Source organism: Helianthus annuus, chromosome 14, assembly GCF_002127325.2.
Source record: "Helianthus annuus cultivar XRQ/B chromosome 14, HanXRQr2.0-SUNRISE, whole genome shotgun sequence".
NCBI classification, from domain to species: domain Eukaryota; kingdom Viridiplantae; phylum Streptophyta; class Magnoliopsida; order Asterales; family Asteraceae; genus Helianthus; species Helianthus annuus.
In genome coordinates, this window is record NC_035446.2 from 157,392,783 (window position 1) to 157,417,005 (window position 24,223).

General features: G+C 36.0%; 2 protein-coding genes across 3 annotated transcripts; both read left to right on the forward strand.

Annotated features, from left to right (window-relative positions):
* The first annotated feature begins 6,149 nt into the window (after positions 1–6,149).
* Positions 6,150–9,416, forward strand: LOC110890664 (vesicle-associated membrane protein 727-like). Of its 2 annotated transcripts, XM_022138285.2 has the most exons (6): positions 6,180–6,410; positions 6,492–6,767; positions 7,064–7,253; positions 7,340–7,460; positions 8,929–8,991; positions 9,085–9,416. In XM_022138285.2, exons 2-6 carry the CDS (start codon positions 6,575–6,577, stop codon positions 9,226–9,228), a joined length of 711 nt encoding a protein of 236 aa, XP_021993977.1. In that variant the 5' UTR covers positions 6,180–6,410; positions 6,492–6,574; the 3' UTR covers positions 9,229–9,416. The 2 variants fall into 2 exon arrangements, with proteins under 2 accessions (XP_021993976.1, XP_021993977.1); XM_022138284.2 differs by having other exon boundaries at positions 6,150–6,767.
* Positions 9,417–21,427: 12,011 nt separating this feature from the next.
* LOC110890665 lies at positions 21,428–23,945 on the forward strand. The gene is made up of 4 exons (XM_022138286.2): positions 21,428–22,338; positions 22,823–22,977; positions 23,087–23,337; positions 23,628–23,945. The coding sequence occupies exons 1-4, from the start codon at positions 21,687–21,689 to the stop codon at positions 23,692–23,694; spliced, it is 1,125 nt and encodes a 374-aa protein (XP_021993978.1). The 5' UTR covers positions 21,428–21,686; the 3' UTR covers positions 23,695–23,945.
* Positions 23,946–24,223: the final 278 nt, after the last annotated feature.

A 24,223-nucleotide genomic window follows, 5' to 3' on the forward strand; every position in this document is an offset into this window, starting at 1 on the left:
CAGTATAGCACAGGGTTAACCTCAATCATAATGGCAAATTGAACTGTGAATATCAAGAACAATTGTTAATAGTGTTTGGATTTGAATCGGTTTCTGTTTATTCTATTGAAAATCTGTTATTGCATGATTTTTTTGCTTGTCTTTGGAGCATCTCCAGTTGATCAAAACCAAAAAAAAAAAAAAAACAAATATGGATTGGAGTAGCAAAAAAATGGTATGTGAGAATATTTAAAAACTGCAGAAAACGCCAGTAGCACAAATTTCGCGCAATGCGCAACTAAAATTTGTTCATTCTTTTTAGAGCCGGCCCGTGAATCACTTAACAACATTTACTTGAATATATATTTTATGTTTCATGTTAACAATACACTTATGTTTACCGTATTGGTAACTCGACATGATCAGTTGGGCAACGTGTCACATTTTTCACATAAGTTCACCACTGATTTTGTCCATACTGCAGCCCCTTCATTTTCAACAGGAGTTTTCACATAATTACGCAGACTCACGCAAATTGCAAAATTTAAACGTCATAAACATTAAAGCCAGTTAGGGACGGCGTCAATTGACTTTAGATAGTCAACCAAGTTTTTATAAAATTACTTAGATACAAGGTGAAAAAAATTCTCAAATACATGGGCGCGTTAAACAATTCTTGGGATAGATGGTATGATTCCAATAATCGGGATGTTACTGTGTAATTTTCGGGGTCTCCAGTTCATTGCTGGCCCTTGTTTCTGTATATATTGATATAGAGTTTGCTGTTAAAAGAAACATGTGCGGGTCAAACCTCTCCTGACCCTAAGTCTTAACTTTTCTTTAACTTGCCTCAGAACCAAAATACATTTATGGATCCAGTCATTTAATCATGTCAAATGGATTAATGGGATTTGAGCCCGGCCCAACGACTCATGTTGTCTTCACAATCTCACATAATCGCCATAGTGCATTGTAAATAATGTGATATGATAACGCAGTTGGATACGCCTCATAACTGATTCATTGCTAGTGCCATTGTAACCAGCTTTCCAAAGGCTTCTATTTTTGTCCAATCTAGAGTCATGGGGCGTGGACTGTTTGGTTTCGTAATCGGAGACTGATGTGAATGTGGCAAAGACGGCAGATCAATGGGTTGGGTAATGGGTCATAAGTCATAACGAATTCCACATGACATTGTAGTACAGGTCGACATGTGTTGGCTTGGACAGGCACCTTTTGTTCTTTTTCAAAAAAATTATCTAACACATTACATATGATTACAAATGCAGTATTATTACAAAAATTATCATCCAAGTCTTTGAATACAGCGATTTAATAGGTTGTATGTATGCATTAAAACATGATAATTGGAGTTTTTTTACTGATTTAGTGCAGTTTTCAAAAGTTTAATCAAAACCAGTGCTGCCTTGGAAAACATTTCACAATTGATGCAAATGCCAATATAAATGGCGATTTTATAGAAGATAGTAGGCTGTGCAGGCTTTTTGCAGGGAATTGCAGACCAATCGATGCCCAGGAACTTTCAGCCGTTATACTTTCCTGTACAAATGCCATTTTGATTGGCGAAATATGAATGTCTTTGCACAAAGCCATTACAAATGGCGAAAACTTTTATATCTCTGCACTTAAGCCATTATAAATGGCGAAAAGTTGAAGAATCCTGCACATCTTCCATTTAAAATGGTGAAAAGTTAACTTTTTTCTGCACATGTTCCATTTAAAATGGCGAAAAGTAGCTAAGTATCCAATATTATTGGCGAAAAGTTAAGTTTTCTGCACAAAACCTGAAAAGTACTGCACCAATATCCATTATGAGTGGTGATTTTTTTACTTTTCTGCACACATTGCCATTTTTTTGAAAGGCCAACATAAAGAATTTTATTAAAACTCAAGCCAGTGGCTAGCACCAAACAAACAACCACCAGCAAATACATTATTACAACCAAAAAGAAACAGACCAGTCCAACTAACAGCTTAAAACGCATCAAAACATCGCCATCGTTTGACATTGAACGGTGTTTAATCCACAAAAAGCTTCTGGCCTTGATTTCTTCCACAGTGGTTATAGGAGACTTCCCTTTCCCTGAAAACAATAAGTCATTTCGCAAGTTCCAAATGCTCCATAATGTAACCAGACAAACCGCATGATACGCTTTCTTTCTCTTCGCCGAACCGTCGAAATTATTGTGAGACTCGAGAATATCCTTTAGACTGAAGGCGATTTACGGCTGCGTTTTACTCCACTGATACACAATATGCCAGACGATCGATCTGAGAGAAACCACACAAGACCAGAAGGTGATCGCTGGTTTCGTTATACTCACCACACATAACGCATTCCACAAACTGGACCGAAACGCCTCTTCTGGACAACGCTACTATGGTTGGGAGTCTCTCTTTATATGCTCGCCAAGTGACGAAGCCGACTTTCTTAGGAATCTAGTTGTTCCGTTTGACCACACATTCAGGCCGCACCCGGTCATGTTCAATTATTGACCTCTAATGCTGCCCACGTTGAACTGACCCGTTCGGTCCAGATTCCAAAACCACTTATCAGGACCCGAAGTTACTGGACAACCCTGCAGGAGGTCATTTAACTGCTGAAACTCCAGTAATTCTTCTTCTGTACTATTCAACTGGCGCCTCCAATCCCATACCCAAGTCGGCCCGTTTGGAAGTTCAGCATATTGGTCCCTTTTCGCCATTTTAGGTTGGCATTTTCTGCATATTGGTCCATTAATAATGGCAACAAGGTACAAGGTTTGGGTGCGTGTGCAGCAATTCGCCATTTATAATGGCTGAAATGAAAAGAATAGTACAAATCGCCATTCATTCATATTGGCAAAATATGCAGCTTTTCGCCATTTGTAATGGCTGCAGGTACAATTCGCGATTTATATTGGCTTTTAATGCAGGAAATCGCCAATATGATAAGGTACGTTCCATGATTGGTGACTGATAAGCTTGCTGGGCAAATGATTAGGACCTGCAAATTCTCTTTAAAAGCTGCAAGTTCATCAGAAAAGCTAAGCTGAACAACCTACAACTTTCAACAAAAATCGCCATTAATTAGTAATGGCATTGGCACCATTTGTGAAATAATTCTGAGAGAAGCATTAGTTTTGATTACATGCTTGATATTAGCATTATTTCAGTAAAAAAAAAACTCTGATAATTGTGAAAAATAGCAGTGTGTTTTCATACTCTTACCAATATTAACATACCTTGTGTTTCTTTGATCAGTGATAGCAATGTGATTTACCTCAGTTGCTATGTTGTTATTTCTTAATTCTTATCATTTTCAAAGTACAATGCCAAACAGCACTTAACTGTGCATGCATGAGTGGGGTAATTGTAATAAGCATAAGTTTTTCGAGCCAACTTTGTATCAGTAGAAAACCTACCCGGTTATTATGCAACGAGCTTCCAAAGTGCCTATGTATCCACATAAACGAGGTTCACAGTCTTCTTCCAGATGACAAACAATGGGCTGAAATCACAATACAGACCGTTTCGTACTTCTAAAAAGTTATCTTAGTGTGTGTGTGTGTGTGTGTATTCAAGGGCCTAGAAAATATCCAAAATAAGGTAACACACAAACACATTGAAGGCATTCTAATTAATATGACAAATATAGATTGAAAACAGTGAATACTAAGGAATGGTCATAAGAAATTTATGCTGAAACAAATAGAATCATTAGAAGCAAACAAGAGGGCCCATTGATGAGAATATATATATAGAATTAGAAATTTGGTCTATAGTTACCGACTCGGATTAGCGCCAATAATGTCGTCATATGAATAAATTCAGTTACACAATTTTTTTTATAATATTACTAGGTTAGAACCCCGTGTATTACACGGGTTGAATAAATGTAATTTTATATACTAAATTAAAACAATTATTCTTTAAAAATCTCGTTTATTACACGGGTTGAACAAATGTAATTTTATATATTAAATAATAAAAAATTATACCTCTAAGAACCTCATGTATTGTACTGAGTAAATGTAATTTTATGTACCAAATAATAAAAACCCGTGTATTGTACGGGTTGAATAAATCTAATTATATATACTAAATAATAAAAAAAAAGTTATATCTTTAAAAACACCGTGTATTACACGGGTTAAATAAATGTAATTTTGTAACCTTGTATATTACACGGGTTAGATAAATGTAATTTTATAAACTAAATAATAAAAAAAATTATATCTTTATAAACCCCGTGTACTATACGGGTTGAATAAATCTAATTATATATACTAAATCATCATCATCATCATCATCATCATCATCATCATACTCAGTAAATCCCACAAATAGCAAAGCTAAGGTAGGATCTGAGGAGAGTAAGGTGTAGAGGCTGCTTTCAGTAAGACCCCCGACTCGATAGTAGTTTTGCTTCAAGCTTTGGACATAAGGCACATAACACTTAGCAATCGGGAAAAAGACCGATTAGTGCATGTTCCCTTTTGTCTTTCTGCTATCAACGCCACCACATGATGATGATGCATGATTAACCGTCCGCCGCTTTTAACGTTATTTTCACATATTTAGTGAAATAACGTTAAAATTAGTGCAATTTCACTTTTGCCCTCCGAGCGTCCACACATATATACATTATTAAAAGTTAGATTAGATTATATATGAAATTAAGTGTATAACAAAAAGTCTTTATAAATTTCACGTAGAATTAATTGGAATCCTTTATTAAAAGTAGGTTAGATTAAATATGGGCTTATACGTGTGAGTAATTGTGATTATTGAATGGTTGAATTTTGAGGGTTTTAAAATGTGAATTTGATTTTGATAGATTATATTTTAGTTTTAAAACTTCTAGAATGATTGAATCGAATAAAAGGATTATGATTTCCTAGAAACAAAAATAACTGAGTTTTTTTTTTTCTGATCATTTTGAACATGAGCAAATAGAACGATATCATTCTTAATAAAAAATAACTAATTACAATTGTGAACCCCAATAATTTTACTTCTGTCCCATTTGAACGGAAAAGATAAGTAAAAACTAAATTTAAAAAAAAATGCAATATGAAAATAAGAGATAGAATAATCGATATTGTTTTTTTCATAAAATATGAGATAAGGGTAAACTAAATAAAAAAATGTCAATTTGGTAAATAATATTATGTATGAAAAGGTAGGAAATTACAAACGTAGACATCTTCAATGAATGACACGTGTCCAAAATCAGGTTTCTTTTATTATATAGTATAGATTTCCTAAATACAACAAAAACAAGTGTCCGCGGTAATAGTGCTTCCCATTGATCGGAGGAAAGGGGCGGTAAGGGAGATAGTGTCAGCCATCTCTGGTACTTCCCTATTGTCCCAATTAATTTATGATTTTATACCCGCTTTAAAATTACAATTTTGCCATCAGTTCAAAATTACGTATTTGCCTCCACTTAAAAATAAAATGACTCTTTTGCTCCCAGCTAAAATTTTCAATTTTGCCCTCGGTTCAAAATTACGTTTTTGCCCCGTTTAAAGTTACAGTTTTGCCATTAGTTTCCAATGGGGGAATAGTGCCATGTAGCTTCCTGGCACTCCCCCATTGGACCACCAGTTAATTATTTTATACTCACTTTAAAATTACGTTTTTGCCACCAGTTCAAAATTACGTTTTCGCCCCCAACTCAAAATAAAATTATGTTTTTGCTCTCAGCTCAAAATTACGATTTTGCCCTCGGTTTAAAATTACAATTTAGTCCGCTGCTCAAAATTACGTTTTTGCCCCCCAGTTCAAAATAAAAATATGTTTTCCCCCTAGCTAAAAATTACGGTTTTGTCCTCTATAAAAATTATCATTTTGCCATGAGCTCAAAATTATGGTCTTGTCATCGTTTTAGTTTTTTTCTAACAAAATTATACGACTGTTTTTTTAGTTGGTTGAGAATTATTCGGTCATTACCACGTAACGCGGACGGGGCATCAACTATTATACGTACAGTTACTTACTTTTTTTGATTCAAAAGGCGAACGGCCCCCCAACAAGTCGTATGGGGCGGGGTACGTATAATAGTTGATGCCCCGTCCGCGTTGCGTGGTAATGACCGAATAATTCTCAACCAATTAAAAAAACAGTCGTATAATTTTAGGTTCGAAATGATAAAATATCGATTATTGCAGGATCAAACTTAAAAAAAGCCGTTGTCTTGTTCAAAACGCCAACCCCCAATTCCATATTTCGGAATTTCCATTCCCGGTTATGCTTTTATCTCTTCACTAGCAATTTAGGGCTAAATTAGGGTTTTAGTTTTTCATCTGTTTATTTGTTACAAGATCGATTGGTTCCTTGTATCTTGCAGTTCCAATTGACTGATTATTACTACTACACAAATTCTCCAATTTAGGGTTTAGTTACCTCTCACATGATTTATGTTGGTATGATAATTAATCAGCATCTGTATAATCTTTTTCATATTTAATTTTGTAGATCATAATCACAATTTTAAGTAAATGCAGTTGATTGAGAATCCTAGGGTTTTTTGCATGGGATCATCTTTTTGAGAGAGATTTTTTGTGTTTAAGTGGTGGGGAATCTAGAAATGAGTAAGAAAGGATTGATTTATAGCTTTGTTGCAAAAGGGACTGTTGTGTTAGCTGAACACACAGCTTACTCTGGAAATGTCAGTACGGTTGCCGTTCAGTGCTTACAGAAACTGCCTTCTTCTGGGAGCACCAAGTACACGTATTCCTGTGACGGATACACCTTCAACTTCTTGCTTGATAGTGGCTTTGGTATATCATTTTTTGCTATTTTAATGTCATCCTACGGTTTCTGTTAAGACACGATTAGACCTGTTTGACTGAAAAATACACCCTTTGACTTTTTTATTTTTTAAAATAATTAAAATTACAATGTTAGGATCTATCATTTATTCATCTTTGTACATAAAACATAAATCTGTTTTATAAAAATGAGGTAGAAAGTAGTTAAACGAGTCGTAATCATGTTTGAAACTTATGTTGTGCGCGTCGTCAGAAACCTGTTAAACCTGTTAAGACACGATTTGCCAGCCTTACGTTTGATGTAGTTTTTCTCGTTGTTGCGGATGAAACGATTGGACGGAGTGTGCCATTTGTGTTTCTAGAAAGAGTGAAAGATGACTTCAAGAAACTTTATGGAGCAAGTATTGGAAGCGATCACCCACTTGCTGATGACAGTGATGATGATTTATTTGAAGATCGGTTTAGTATCGCTTACAATCTTGATAGGGAGTTCGGGTGCGTTATCTCATCCTTTTCTAGGAAATTTGCAATAATATGTATTAAGTTTTTATATTGTATTTTTTTTATGGTTTGATTAATAGGCCAAAGATAAAGGAGCAAATGGAGTATTGTTTAAATCATCCAGATGAAATGAGTAAACTGTCTAAACTGAAAGCTCAGATAACAGAGGTTAAAGGGATTATGATGGACAACATTGAGAAGGTTAGTATTTATTTTCGGTCTCGGTGGCTCGTGTACGTATTTATTTTAGATAGACATTATCATTGATACTCAAGTCTTAATAAGAATAGTGAATATGTAATATTGATTTAAAAACAACTAGTAATTAGACCCGCGCGGGTACAGTGCGAACATCGAACGGATTAGTATAAGCGTTATGTGATGTGTACACCATATGAAAACACGCGTTTTGACTTATCCGATATAACTCAATAGCATTGCGGTTGGATCAAAATGTAAGGTAATCGAATTTATACTGTACAATCATAACATATTTATATATGACCCAACTCATACATAGGAAATGTACAAAAAAAAAAACATAAAACGTGTATAAAAGAAAAACTGACACGTGTAATCAAAAGACATTCATATCAAGGGTTGAAGTTTTACCCCTAGCGCATTGCGGCGGGGTCGAAACATACATTAACTCGAATTTATATCGTTGAATAAGAACGTATTATATTTGACCCCATTCAATTCAGACTAAATTTACGACGAAACGTTTTGAGTTGACTAGTATACTTTAAAGAGAAATTGGTCTTCTTAATTTGGTTGGGCTTCTTGGAAACTATAATATGCTCTCTGCACTTTGATTTGTCTTCAAAAAGTTCCCATCACTTGTATTATTTATGCCGGCTAAAGAGTACCGCTCCCTGCATTACACAATGGAACATCAGCATACTTCATATGCAAGAGTATAATTTAGATATTTCAACACCTCTGAGTCAAGCAAACAAACAGTTGGAGTGCATACACCGACCCAATCCACTAAAGGCAAAATCGAGATATTTCAACTCTCATGCATCAGAAAACGTTCAATTACAACACACCTCCAACAAACAAAATTAAGAAAGCACTAAAAAATCAAGAACATGCCTTTGGCTAAACCAACAAAACGAAAAAGAAAAGCGGCAAAAAACACATTCTGTGCGATCGAATATTCGAATGAAGAAGAAGCGGATGAGCGGAAATTTCAAGCGATTCGTTGGGTCAAAGTCGAGCATCCGTTAATCATCTTCTTCAATTATGAATCACAGACCTTATGGAGTAAGAGAAACAGAGGCCAAGGGACTAAAATGTATTTTTGTGGAATTATTAAGGGTTGTCGGTGGAAAAGCCACCGACATTCCTATTTAAGATAGTGTAAATAGTATTTTTATTTTATAGTAATAATCTAAATCTATAAATGAAGAGACTTAGGAGGATGTATGCATTAAAATTAAACATTTGAGAAACTTTTAACACTTTTGGGCCGTTCCTTAAACTTTTTGTTTGAGCCGTTTGAGATAAAACACAAACATTTGATCCATTCACATAGTTAATGGGAAGAAATTGCCACTTCTAGAAATTCTGTTGATACACTTAATAATTTCGTTTATAAAATGAACTAGGTAATAGACCCATGTATTACATAGGTTGCATAATATAAACGATATAACTAACACAGGTTTTGGATCGTGGTGAGAAGATTGAATTACTAGTTGACAAGACAGAAAACCTTCAGTTCCAGGTACGAATTTACGTTTATACCCTTCTCTAAAAATGGTATATTCTAGTGAGTGTCAAATAACATAAAAGGCATCATACGCGTTGTTGAATGCAGGCAGACAGCTTCCAAAGGCAAGGAAGGCAACTAAGAAGGAAGATGTGGTTACAGAATCTTCAGATGAAGCTTATGGTAGGTGGAGCCATTGCTATTTTTATCATCATAGTCTGGCTCATGGCTTGTAGAGGGTTCAAATGTTAAAAGCTTTTTATAGTCAGGTTCATACATCTTTTTTTTTTTTTTTTTCTAATAGTTTTTGGTGTATAAATCACACATTCGCCTTGCTGTTCTTGTATATGCTTGTCTGATTTTCTGCATAATGAAATAACTCAAATCTGTTTGTGAATCTTGTTTTTCCATTTAAACGGTATTTTTCTACTTTTATTGAACCCGTTCATGTCTTCTCTTTTATCTGTTCTTCATGCAAATTAGATGAAAATTGCATATCCAGGTTTGGTTTAGCAGTGAAGATTTATTATTAAAACATGAGATTTAGAATATCCCATATACATGTTATACCAAAAATCGGGATGTTACAAAATTATATATAACATGATTCAAGTAACACAAAAAACTTAGAACTCGAATTTGTGAGCTTTTGCAGATCCAATCATCCAATGCAAGTCTTTTATATAATTAAAACAAAACTAAATAACTATTTGTTGTTTGTGTGGGTGCCATAGTAGAGTGCTCTATACATTTCGTAATCCATCAAGTCTAAACAAACATCATGATGTGGAAAACATATAAAGTAGATTGCAAACATCAATTGCAGGTGTGTCTTTGGTCTAACACTATTTAGTATCTTGAGTTTATCAAAAATTTGACTCCTACCCATGTTAAAGATTACTCTTTAGATGAAGACTTTAGTTTTAAAAACAACTACTTTAGTGAGACTAACCTTTGAATAGGACAGAGTTAACCTCCAGTTAATCATCAAAGCAAATTGAATTGTGAATAGGTAACAATATAAACCATTATCAACTCAAGAGACAATTGTGAATAGTGATTTGATTTGATATGATATGATTTGGATTGGTTTATTTTGGTTTTTGTTTACTCTATTGAAGAACTACTGTTGCATGATTTTCTATTAGTCTTTTAAGCTTGTCAAGTTGCTAAACTAAATTTCAAGAATATGTACAGATGGTTTCAATGGTTTTATCTGCATCTCTTTATATTTATTTACATGCATTCTCAAATATCTCTTCTCCTGCCATTGTTTAAACTTTATTTGCAACCAAATCATTACTCGGCCCGATAAATGTTACCTTTTCTTTGAATGCCTTTATTAGTTTTTGGTTTGATCATGTTCTTGATATCGGTCATTAGAAAATGAGTCGAACATCTAAACAGATTGCAGAAAAGAGATTGGAGATGAGATGGTAGAAATTCTCAAATGACAAACAGAAAATGTGTTGATCAATACTGAAAAAAAATATGGATTGGAGTAACAAGAAAATGTTATTTAAGAATCTTAAAAACGGAAGAAAACGCCATTAGCACGAGTTGTGCTACAGGCTCGACTGAAACATGTTCAATATATCATGAAGCTTCAGAAACTGATTAAGCTGGATCCATCTTGATCTTCTTATAGTTCTCTCAGTCCTTCGTGACTTCGTCCTTATGGTAACATACACATGTGCAATACCTTAACGTAGAGATTTTCGCGGGCACGTTCCTCATCCTCGAGCACACAGCCTTGGTCACTGAAAAAACAAGAGGCTAATATGGAATATGAGTTGTAGTTTGTAATCGACGTTAATATGATATCAGTTCGGGCACCTGCTGCAACGGCATCCGAAGAAGATAAAAGAACTTGAAATTTTACACATCCATTTTCGAAGCCCTGTAGTAGTCATTAGATAATTTAAAATAGAGGCCATCTCCATTTTCAACCCAATTTGATCAGAACCTGTTTCGACCATTTTGTTAGGCTTAGTAATAACTTGTCTTTCTTTATAAGACTAAAAGGTGCGCCTTTAGTCTACGAGAGCACCGAGTGAGTTTCAAGAAAATTTCCAAGTTAGTACAAAAATACTAAGACAGCAATTTAAAAGTTTTTAATCACTTCGAAGATCAACCAATTTTATGTTTTTAGCCATGTTTTTTTTATGTTTAAAGTGCAGAAGTCAGATTTGGCAAAACAGACCGCCCAAGGGAGGAACCTTTCAAATCACATCTTCTATGAATCCTTACTTCTGTGCCCATCCTTACAAACCGAAACTGAAATCATCGTCATGACAACATATTTAATACATAAAAGTTTCTCATTGATGAACCAGAACATATGTTACATTTTCACCACTTGATGGTTATATCCTGTGGAGACCAAAAAATTTAGTTATCCGTGTGTCCGAACATGACGGTGATAGTCCTCCGCAGAAGGACCTAAAACTTAACACAAGTCAGTTTAGCCTAGACACAGTTGACTAAACGTGAGAGACGCTTTCTGTTATCAGAACAATGTAAAATTAACATAATAATGATGCATATATGAAATAACTACAGCAAATTAAACTATCTTTTAATGTTTTGCTTTTAGTTTTTCGTCATTTAAATATCATTAACAGAACCAAGCTGACCATGAGAAACACCTTCGTTGTATTCTCAAACTTCTGCATCAAGAGAAACTTTATGCCAAGTTTTCGAAGTGTGAATTTTGGCTTCGAGAAGTCCAATTCCTTGGACATGTGGTAAGCGAGCATGGTATCCAGGTAGATCCCGCTAAAGTAGAAGCAATCATGAATTGGCAGGAGCCAAAGACTCCTACCGAGATTCGCAGTTTCCTCGGATTGGCAGGATACTATAGGCGATTTATCGAGAACTTTTCAAGGATTGTTGCGCCCCTAACTTCGTTGACTCGTAAGAAGATTAAGTTTGATTGGGGCCCTAAGCAGCAGGAATCCTTCGACATTCTGAAGAAGAAGTTGAGCAATGCACCAGTGTTGACATTGCCTGATGGTATAGAAGATTTTGTGGTGTACTGTGATGCGTCACATACCTTTGGGCCGCAAATTACTAGAGTCCAACCAGTGGCGGACCTAGAAAAATAATTCAGGGGTATCCCAAATTTTTTTACCTATAACTGCCACTAAGAGGGCTCATAGAGGCCCTGTGCGGCTAGTAAAAATTGGCCCTAAAATTTTTCTTTTACCTAGGATTATCCCTGAGAATTTGAGAGCCAGTAGGGGCTCTATACGGCTCCTATGTATATAATTATTAGGTTATACACTCGTGTATTACACGAGCTGAATAAAAAAATATTAAACAATCAGTATAGTATAATATGATATTTTGAGATAAGATATAATTTAAATTACACATTAATTGTATAGATACGTGTTGTGAAACTATTTTGAAAGGAAAATTGTTAATTAACCTTTCTTAATCCATACTTTTTAATATATTATTACTCCCTAATAAGGTGAGAGAATAAAAATAATTTAATATAGAATCCAAATATAATTTTATTTATTAAAGCATATGTTACTTATCATTTTTTATTAATGGGTGTACCATGCATAAGAACGTTATCATATAGTTCTCTATAAAACTTTAAATGTTATTTAGAAGTTTTATACTCTATAAAACTTTAAATGTTATTTAGAAGTTTTATAATTAATATTTAGTTTTTAATAAAATTTCTCTACAAACTTTAAATGTTTTTAAAAATTTTATATGTATTATTTAGTTTATAGTAAAGATATCTTCAAAAAAAAACTGAAAACAAAACTGAAAACTTATTAATTAAGTAAAAATCTAAGACGTAGATAAATTGATAAGTAGACAAAGTAAAAAAAAAAGAGCTTGCATTCAATTAAATAAAGTAAATGATTAAATAAATTAATTAATAAACTAAATATTTAATGTAGTTTGACTATATTGGTGGATGTTACTTTTTACTTTTGCAGAAGGGTGTTTTAAGTTTCCAATGCTCATGTTAATTAAAATATATCATTTCATCTTCTTCAATTTTTTTAACCATGCCGTTGCAAATTTTCGTCAACCGGAAATTTTAGATTTCGACAACCGGAAAATTGCATTGCAACTCATCCTTATCTACACTCAGGGGTGTCCTAATATGTGCTCAGGGGTATCCCCAATAAATGAAACGAGGATAAAAAAGAAAACTGCACTTCGACAAGAAAGTTGAGGGGTATCCCGGGCAAACCCCGACACCCAAGTGGATCCGCCCCTGAGTCCAACTCTAATTAGATAACGAGATTATAATGGGCTTGTTACGTGTCGTATTAGGCTATTGGGCCGGTTACCACATTATTCATTATTCAGGCCACACAACAAGGAATCGGCCCAAACATACATTAGTTTGGTTACACCTTGAACTGCAGTCCATTTAGAACCCACTTCGAGCCCTTGATGTTTAGAATTGGCTGCCATTTAATTTAATTGGGCTTAAGCCCATTACCACGGTCAAGAAGGATTAACTTCCCAAAATCTTTATCTAATAAGTATACGTATTATATTTGGATTAGCTTAAAAAACTCAAACAACCGCTACTTCTCCTCCCGTGACTGCGACGGCATTAAACACCCCTTCCCTATCCCCTACGCACGGCATAGATACCCCCCGCCCCCCTGTTCGAGTTTACATCTTGATCAATCAGGTTCCGGTTAGTAATCCTCACCCATTAATTTTCATGTTTGTGTGATAGTGAATGGTTAGATGGATTGATTATGTCATGAATAGATAACATGAAACTGAATATTGTGATGTGTTTGTTGTCAAAGTGTGCATGATGCGAATGGGTTATGAAGTCGTTGTTATAAATACGTAGAAATCAATGATGTTGTGTGATTGCGTTGTATGAGAAATAAACATCCTAGTGCACAAGTCAATAGTATTTTATAGTTGACGTTATTGTTTTTTATTATATAGAGAAAAATCGTGGTCTTGATCTTGTAATGTAGTCTCCCACTCAACCCGTTAAGAAGTAATTTATTTATGAGAGCACCGATAGCGACTCATCTGAGCTGGGTCGTATGCGCCGAACCTCCCACATCTAGACTTGTCAGATGTGGAAGTTTGTTCGGTTTGCGTGGTTTGGATTCCCGGATGTTCATTCAGACCAACTTATAGCTAGAAAATCATATTTTCATATTTTAGGTACCCCTTCTATGGCTAGAAATTGAAAAAAAAAATGCTAGATTTAAACACTAAATAAACCCATTCATACACTTCAACCAAACATCTATTAACCATATATGTCTTAACCATCATTCGCTTTAAAAAAAAAACGAATGATGATACTCCATGTCAAGCTTCATTAAAGAAGCCACAAACAAAAACCCGAACCAAACCCACCTAAGTTAAAACTTCAGTTTCAACGACCCGGATTTGCACCACACCATATGCTCACAAACCCATACCCGAGTCCAAACTTTGCTTTTCAACAATTCATCAAAGCGGTTATGCACAATATCAAGGGCACAATTTCAAGAGCCCAATTATGCACCAATATTTTGAGTTTGTTTGATTAACACCTTAGTTTGTAACTGAAATACAAAAGTGTGATTTATATATAAACCAATTAAATTATTTGTTATAAATCCGGTATATTATTTGCATGAAGTTTTATAGAAAAAAAGGTAAAAAAAAAAAATCAAAAGAGACAATAGAAATCAAGAAAAGGCTAATTACTTCTTGAATAACAGCATAAGTTACGATATATGACTCGAAATTGAAACTTTTGTCAAATTAAAAGGAGTAAATTGCCATTTTAGTCCCTGAGCTTTGGTCCAAATTGCCATTTTAGTACAAATAGTTTTTTTTTCTCCTCTGGGTCCCTCACTTTTCCATTTTCTTGCCATTTTGATCACATTGCCTAACTCAGTCTAAAACTCTGGTTATAACCAAAGGTATTTTTGGCATACTGTTATGTAGTGATAACCAGGGGCAATTTACAACATAATTTATAAACCTCATAATAATTTAATGCTAAAAATACCCCTGATTATAACCTGGTTTTTAGACTGAGTTAAGTAATGTGATCAAAATGGCAAGAAAAAGGAGAAGTCAGAGACCCAGAGGAGAAAAAAAAACTATTTGGACTAAAATAGCAATTTGGACAAAAATTCAGGGACTAAAATAGCAATTTACTCAATTAAAAGCATTTTAACTTGAAATATTACAGGAGAGAATATTCCTCTCACATTTGCATAATCATACATCTGTCACCTAAAACAATGCAGTCTTTATGAAAACATAACACAATAAAATACCGTTTGTCCAATAAAAAATCTTCAAATAATATTATTTAAAAAAAGAAGTTGAGAACCTTTAGGAATTATATTCCTAATAACTTATTCATAAATTTTCTTTTACTTAAGGCTAAATTTAGTAAATGGATGATTATTGTGGTTTACCAAAATTCTAAATTTGGTTTCTAACTTTTCAAAAATACGTGGACGTAGACGGTCTTAGTGGTTTCCATTTTGTAACACATTTAGTTATCAACTTTACCAAAAGTCACATGGATGGTTCATGTAGTTTGCACTTTGTAACGCATTTAGTCTCTAACTTAGACCTACTGAAACCTTAAGATTTGTTAGCTAAAGACTAAATACGTTACAAAGTGCAAACTATAAGAACCATCTGTTTACTTTTAAAAAACTAGGGACTAAATTGAAAGTTTTGGTAAACCAAAGGGATGATTTACTTTATTTAAAAACTTTAATTGGATAATGACACCTATTTTTTAAAACAAAATGGCGGAAAAATCTGAAACAGAATCCAACTATATATATATTCAGAAATTCTAGCAGTCTTGTAGATATCGATCAACACCCAGATAACAGAAGCTACTAGATTCTCGCTGATACAATTCAATCATGGACAACCACAATAACAAATCCGTTGATTCAACGTGGACTCAACACGACCGTTCCATGTTTCTACACGTAGTGGCCAACGGCCCGGATGACATCGCCGGAAGATGGGAGGAGATGGCCAATGCGATTCCGGGCAAGACTCCCGAGGAGGTGAAAGCATACTACGAAGCGGTGGAACACGATTTACTTGAAATTGAAGCGGGTCGGGTTGAGTTACCGAATTATAGTGATGATATTGGTGATGAGTTTGTTGTAACGGTGAAAAAAGAAGACGAAGCGGTTGGGAATTTGGATTCGGAGATGGGGAATGGAACGAAGCGTGTGGAAAAAGAGAGGAAGAAAGCGACTCCATGGACCGAAGAAGAACACAGGTATCTTGTGGTTGTTTTCTTTATTGATTTCGTCTTTTGTAGTTACATTCGTTTATGTTATGGACGGAAACCATTGCAAGATATTACAAAAGAAGTGGGATTTATACGCCAAATGGGCTCGGCTTTTAACAGTTTCTTGAAAAATGGCGGTTGTTTCGTCTTCTTGAAGTAGATATTAATTTTGCATGATTAAATTTGGGTTCATGAATGATATCAGTATGAATTTGACTTTGCAATTGCATAGTCATTGTTGCTAGTTACATTGGTCATACCTATTGCATTGTTTGACTTAAAAAGTCAACCCAATGAATCTTGATTAATTTGGTTCATGTTCACAGGAGATTCCTGCAGGGGCTTAAGGTTTATGGAAAGGGGGATTGGCGCAGCATTTCGAGAATCATGGTGGTTACGAGGACGGCTACACAAGTCGCTAGCCATGCTCAAAAGTATTTCCTCAGGCAGGCTTCACTCAAGGAAGATAATAACAAGGATGAAAATAAAAAGAAGAAGAAGAGGAGAAGGTGTAGTATTCATGATATCACCACCGCGGATGTACCCGTGGTGGTGGACACACAGCCGAGTCCATCGACACCACCAACCTCTAGTTTGAATGGTAGTCAAGGAAGAGGAGTGCCAACACCGACACCAATACCAACAACATCATCCCCCCATGAGGGACAATTCAACGGCATTGGCAGCCAAGGAAGAGGACAATCATCGCTAAAACTATGGTCGGGAATTCAGGGCGTTACAACCACCGTTACCACCATGGTGGTGCACACACAGCCGATATCATCGACACCACCACCAGCAACTAGTTTCTATGGTGGTAGCAATGGTAGAGCAGCACCAACGACAATGGCAACATCGTCGTCCCATTATTTCTGTGGCGGCCAAGGAAGAGGAGGACAAACGCCCACTAATTTCTATGGGGGACAAGGAGGAGGTGCACCGCAGCCGCTCAATAGCTTCTATGGCGGCCAAGGAAGAGGAGTACCGACACTGCCAGCCACTAATTTCTATGGTGAGCAAGGAAGGGCACCACCGCGGTATGAGTTTATAAAAAATTTGGCTCCTACCCATGTTAAAGATTACTCTTTAGATGAAGACTTTAGTTTTAAAAACAGCTACTTTAGTGAGACTAACCTTTGAATAGGACAGAGTTAACCTCCAGTTAACCATCAAAGCAAATTGAATTGTGAATAGGTAACAATATGAACCATTATCAACTCAAGAGACAATTGTGAATAGTGATTTGATTTGATATGATATGATTTGGATTGGTTTATTTTGGTTTTTGTTTACTCTATTGAAGAACTACTATTGCATGGTTTTCTATTAGTCTTTTAAACGTTTTGAGTTGGCTTGTAGAGGGTTCAAATGTTAAAAGCTTTTTATAGTCAGGTTCATACATCTTTTTTTTTTTTTCTAATAGTTTTTGGTGTATAAATCACACATTCGCCTTGCTGTTCTTGTATATGCTTGTCTGATTTTCTGCATAATGAAATAACTCAAATCTGTTTGTGAATCTTGTTTTTCCATTTAAATGGTATTTTTCTACCTTTATTGAACCTGTTCATGTCTTCTCTTTTATCTGTTCTTCATGCAAATTAGACGAAAATTGCATATCCAGGTTTAGTTTAGCAGTGAAGATTTGTTATTAAAACATGAGATTTAGAATATCCCATATACATGTTATACCAAAAATCGGGATGTTACAAAATTACATATAACATGATTCAAGTAACACAATAAACTTAGAACTTGAATTTGTGAGCATTTGCAGATCCAATGCAAGTCTTTTATATAATTAAAACGAAACCAAACAACTATTTGTTGTTTGTGTGGGTGCCATAGTAGAGTGCTCTATACATTTCGTAGTCCATCAAGTCTAAACAAACATCATGATGTTGAAAACATATAAAGTAAATTGCAAACATCAATTGCAGGTGTGCCTTTGGTCTAACAGTATTGAGTAGCTTGATAACTAAGATGTTATATTATATTTATAAGGGGGGGGGGGGGGGGGGGGGTGGTTATCACTTGCAAAAATTCTATCACTCACAACACTCAATCAAGTTTCGCCATGTCATCAACCATTATTCATTCCATCACTCACAACTTTTTTTAGTGGCAATGGTCATCACTCACCACCACACCCAACAATTTCCCCCCAATCAACAATTACCCTCACAACATAAAAACTATCACGCGTTAAAAAAATTCACGAGAAAAATTCTCCACGCGTTATAGATGATGGTGGCGGTGGTCTTGTACACTTCTCCACGCGTTGTAAATGTTTATCACGGGGAAAATTTAACCACCCCGCCTCCCCTAAGTTCTATGAGCATGTAAGTCTTTAAATATTTTACTGGGTATGGTTGTTGTTGATGTTTGTGAGTTTTTAACTTCAAAAAGAAAAGAAAAATAAAACATGATAGGAAACGAGCTTGCAACCTACTACCTATGATTTTGTTAAAAAATAAACACATGGTTGTTGATTGTAACTACGGGTGTAAACAAGCCCAGAGGTTCGAGAGCTACTCGTTATCGGCTCGGTTTAAAGCTCGAACGAACCGAGTTTTAACGAGCCCGAGCTCGAGCCTAAGTTAGAGCTCGTTTAGTTATCGAGCCCGAGCTCGAGCTTTGAACACAAATCTCGTTTAGGCTCGCGAGCCTAAACGAGCCCAAACAAAAATTTATTTATTTTTTATATAATATATTAATAATGATGATAACATTGGCGAATCGAGCTCGAGCCGAGCTTTGGCTCGTTCAAGCGATATTGAAGCATGCTCGAGCCGAGCTTTTAGCTCGTTTGAGGTTGTTCTCAAAATAGCCCGAGCCGAGTCGAGCCGAGCTCGAGCTTTGGGCTTTACTTGCGAGCCGAACTCGAGCTCAAATAAGTATGCTCGAACCGAGCTCGAGTTTCATAAAAATATGACGAGCCGAGCTCGAGCCCAGTTGAGCTCGGGTTCGGCTCGGCTCGTTTACACCCCTAATTGTAACTCTAGCTAATATTTGGTTTGCTTCAGATTTTGGTGAAAAAAGGTTGGATATTGGTGCAGAAAGTGGGTTGCCTTTTAAGAGGGTGTACCAACCAATTGTTAAACACATTAACTTCATATTCCAAACATTCACTGTTGGGTTTGAACAAGTAATTAGGTAAATGGTCTTGAACATAAAACATGTAAAACAAATTATGTTAAATTATACGTCAAATCGCATCTTTAGATTGTTCGTTTATTAGGATGTAATTGGCTAAGGAAGTTGATTCAAATCAAATTCCCGACAAAACCATTTATCAAACTTTGAAAATCGGTTTTCAATCGAGAACCAATTGCAGATATGTCTCAACTACTTTAGTGTTGGGGCACTAAAGGCTAATGTGGAGGGAGAGGGTGAAACCACTCACGCATCCTAAAAAAGTTTAGTCGTCAAAAAAAAAACTTAAGTTCTATCCATTTATGACAACTACCAATCCAATTTATACACGTGTCAGTTTTAGCATCTTTAGTTGGCTTAGGCTGGAGGGTGTGTGGGCGCCACCCAACCCAGCTGGCCACCTATAGCGCCCCACCCCCGCCGTCGATCCACACCCCCGGCGCTATGCCGGGGCGCTATTGAACCATTGCCACCATGGTAACGAGCTTGAAGGGCTTTATCAGGTGGGGCCCACAACTTGTAAACCAATCAAAATTTTTTTTTTAATTTTGTTTAATAGGGGGCCCCATCCACACCCTACAAATTAAAGGAGGGCTCCATGGCTGACATGGATCTATGTGGACTTGATAAAGCCTCATGGGGCTCCAACCACACCCTATAGCCTATGGGGTGTGGGGGTCATGGATTGGAACATTATTTCCACATAGGACTATTAATTAAATGGGGTGTGGGGGTTATGGATTGGAACATTATTTTCACATAGGACCATTAATTAAATGGTACACCATCCCCCTCCTTAATTGATGGTGGTTCCCATGGGTTAAACCACGATTACCACGACCCTCCTATTTGATAATTTTAAGACAAAAATAAATTAAAAAAAAATAAAAAGGATAGTAGTTTGGGTCATGACCACACCCTTAGGGTAGTGGTTTTGAATAGTGAATTAAAGATGGATGACATGGTGCCTATATTGAGGGTCATGACCACACCCTATAGCCTTATTCGACATCTTTGAGTGATTGGTCTTTGGTCCAATGTGTTTAATTTCTAGTAAGACTAAATATCAACTGTCCATGGCTTTATAGCCTAGTGACATATTGGAGTGGGATAAGACTTTGGGATCAATAGGTTTTGGATTCGATGATACTTTAGTGGTCCGTTAGTGATCCAAATTTGCCGTTCAAAAAAAAAACTAAATATCAATTTCTATTTTGATTTAACTAATAGTAAACATCTATATTTGGTGATTTGACCGAAAAACTAACAATTATTTATTTTACCTTAGACCACCCGTAGTGGAGCGGTATTTTTGAAAAAAATTGAAAAAAAAAACGTCCCCCCCCCCCTTACACTAGGCGTTTTGGGGCATTATTTTTGAAAAAAAATTGCTGCAGCGTTATATATAAAACGCCTACAATGGTTTGTGGAATGGTTGACTGGGTTTGACCCACCAATGAGAAACTAGTATGTTTTTTGTTTTTTGTTTTTTTTTGTTTAATGATTGGAGGGGGCATTATTCCCACTACGCCACTTTTGCAATAACGCCCCATGCTGACTGGACTGCCACGTGTCGAATAATGCCCCATGGGGCCATTATTTGGCTAAACCACTACACATGGTCTTAGGCTACTCAGTGTGGTTGATGGAGGATGGGCCTCCACGTCATCGTCATGTAGGATGGGTGTGAGGATGAGGCAAAGAGGATAGACCTAAGGAGACAGGGGATGTATCTAAAATATATATGTATATGTTGTATGTATATGTGTGTGTGAGGAGAAGATGCACAAATTTTTGTCCTTTACCTCCCGTCTCCATCGCCCCACCCCTGACGTTCATGACAACGATGAGCCACCCAGAATGGTGTTTGAGGGCGTCGCCGAACCTGAACGACCCCACACCGAGTGGTCTTAGGCTTGTAGTATATACATACCAGGTCATATAGTGATTAAACAACGTATGATCATGACAGTATGATCTAGACTAGTAAGTATATCGAGATGTGAAAGCACTGACATGTCAGACCCACCCTTTTCCATATGCTTCCACAAAAGGCGCACAAACCCTCATCTCTTCATTCCCTCTTCCCCTTCACGCTATCCCACTCTTCCCATGTGCTGTGCCCAATAATATTATCCTAAATCGCTCATTATCCTCCCCTCATTCTTAACTCTTTTCTCACTTCTTTCTTCCGATCTAAGTTTCGAACATTATCATCTCCGCTGTTTCTTCCAACATGTTTCAACACCCTCACTAAATTTGATCCACCCAGATGGGGAATTGTGCTAAAACCCTCAAGAAAACAAACTCAGATCATCATCTGGATAAATTTTACCCAAAAACAGATAACCCAGATCAATTTTACCGGAAAACAGCTCTATCCGATGCTTTCAACCCTTCTCCGTCACCGTCACCGGCGCCGTTGCCGTTACCGTTAGTTCGCCTGTACGGCTCTCCAACTAACCCAGCCACATCCTACATTCATTTCGCACTCTTATACAAACCCGTAACCATACTTTTCATCCCATCGGAAAAATCCGATATGGGATTTTCAACGCCGGTGATTCAGTACGGATCTGACGTCATATCAGGATCACCCGAAACCATTCTCCGTTACTTGGATGTCAAGTTTCCGAAACCAATGCTTCTTCTGAGCAACTGGAACAATGAAACAATGCCGGTAGTGGTGTTAACGACGGCGTTGCAACACAAGAGTTTGGTGTGGCATTTGGAGAGGATGGTGAGGTGGGGGGAGGATCTGGCGGCACGTGGTGGACGATCGAAGGGGGATCCGGTGATGGGGAGTGCACGGATGGAGGTTAAGAAGTATGGGAAAAGTTATTCACAGTTGTTGGAGGTTATGCTTGAACATGCTCAGATGGAAGAAAGAATAGTGTTTCCAGTTTTAGAAAGAGAAGATAGAGGTAATCTTTAATTTATATTCATTTTACCAATGTACCGTCGGTAATTGGGTTATACCGGTTCAATATTCATATTATCAATGTACCGGGTCAAAAGTTAAAAATTGGATTCTTAATCTTCATGGTCAAAAGTTAAAAATTGGATTCTTAATCTTCATGGTCAAAATGTGACGATTTACCTTCTCAGTAAAATATTTTTTATTATGGATTATTTGGATTATTTATTTTATTATGGATTAACTTTTAAAATATTTTTTTTTATTATGAAATGATGTAGTTTTAGATTATTTTTTGGGTTGAAATTGTATTATATGGATTTATAGGGTATTAGGGTTAATTAATCAACCCGGTTGAATTGCCCGGTATAACCTGGTTTAATCGGTTGAACCGATTCTGAGTCTAACCCGGTGCGATTTAAAAGCCGGTTTTTAAAACATTGCTTTTTAGTGATCATAGATCTGATTGGTTTGTATAATCATTGATGCAGGGTTGACTAAATCTGTAAATGAAGAACATGCTAGAGACTTACCTCTCATGAATGGGATTAAAGAAGATATTAAAACCATCATAGTTCTTGATTCGGGGAGTTCGTCAAGCCAAGATGCGCTTTTTAGTTTATCCACTCGGATTAAATCGTTACTGGTATGTTTATGTTTATGTTTATGTTTTGTGTTTGATAAAACATTTGACTTAAAAGGTCAAACTGCATTGTATGAACTTATCTAAAATTAAGATTTATATGTGTTTTTAGGAGAAATGCAAGCAGCACTTTGAAGAGGAAGAGAGGGGGGTTTTACCGTTGATGGAGGCGGCAGAGTTGACTCAAGGTCAACAAGAGAGATTGTTGGAGCAGTCTTTGGATGTGATGCCTGGCACACATTCTCATTTGCTCAAGTTTTTCATGGAAGGTCTTCTCCCACACGAAGCAATGATTTATCTTGACTTGATCACTAGATGTACGGATAAAGATCGAGCTGGTTCCATTTACCGCTTTTTAGTAGAGTAAGTTCACTTTTCGTTATGTGATTGGTGGACCTGGCAATGGGTCAAACGGGTTCAGTTTTGAGACAGGTCATTTTTTATCCCTGTGTCAAAAGGGCCAGTCGAGTTGGATCGGATTGGGTTGGCTTAGGTTGTCATTTACTCATTTAATCGTTTAGTTAAGATAAGTTACCATCTAAACCAATTGAATTATTAGTAACTGGATTGAAATTGTTACCTCTACTTTCATACCAAAACGACTATTTAAATGTGACAGACTTAACTTAAAACGTGATTTGTCTTTTGTTCAGAGAACATCATGGAAAACGCAATGAGGGTAGACCGACTGTGGGATTGTTGTTAAAGGCCAAATCCTAAATTGGATGGTTCATGTGAAAAGAGTGAGATTAGTTGGATGTGTGTAGGTGGTTTGGCAGCTTTCAGTTACAGCATTGGTTTGATGGTTGAATTGGTTATGATGTATGTATGTATGTATCATGCTTTTGTTACAAAATTCCATATTAACATACAAGATGATGTAAACAAAGGGATGAAATCCTGATGATCTTGTACTTTGAGACCAGACATTTAAAACTTGTATATTTTTTGGTTCAAGATTTTTTTATTAATGGTGTGGGTATTTATTTCTTCTGGCAATCTATGAAATAGAGTTGGTAACGTTTGACTACTTCATTTATGACAAGTTCCAATGGATTCAAAGTTCTTTAACTAGGTAGTTGTGATTTCTTCCATTTTATTGTAAAAATTATTGAATAATAGAAGTTTTATTAATCTTTTGTTAGAAACTTAACACTTACCTCATTATTTAAAAACAGTCAAAGCTTAAATTGAATAATAGAAGTTTTATTAATCTTTTGTTAGAAACTTAACACTTACCTCATTATTT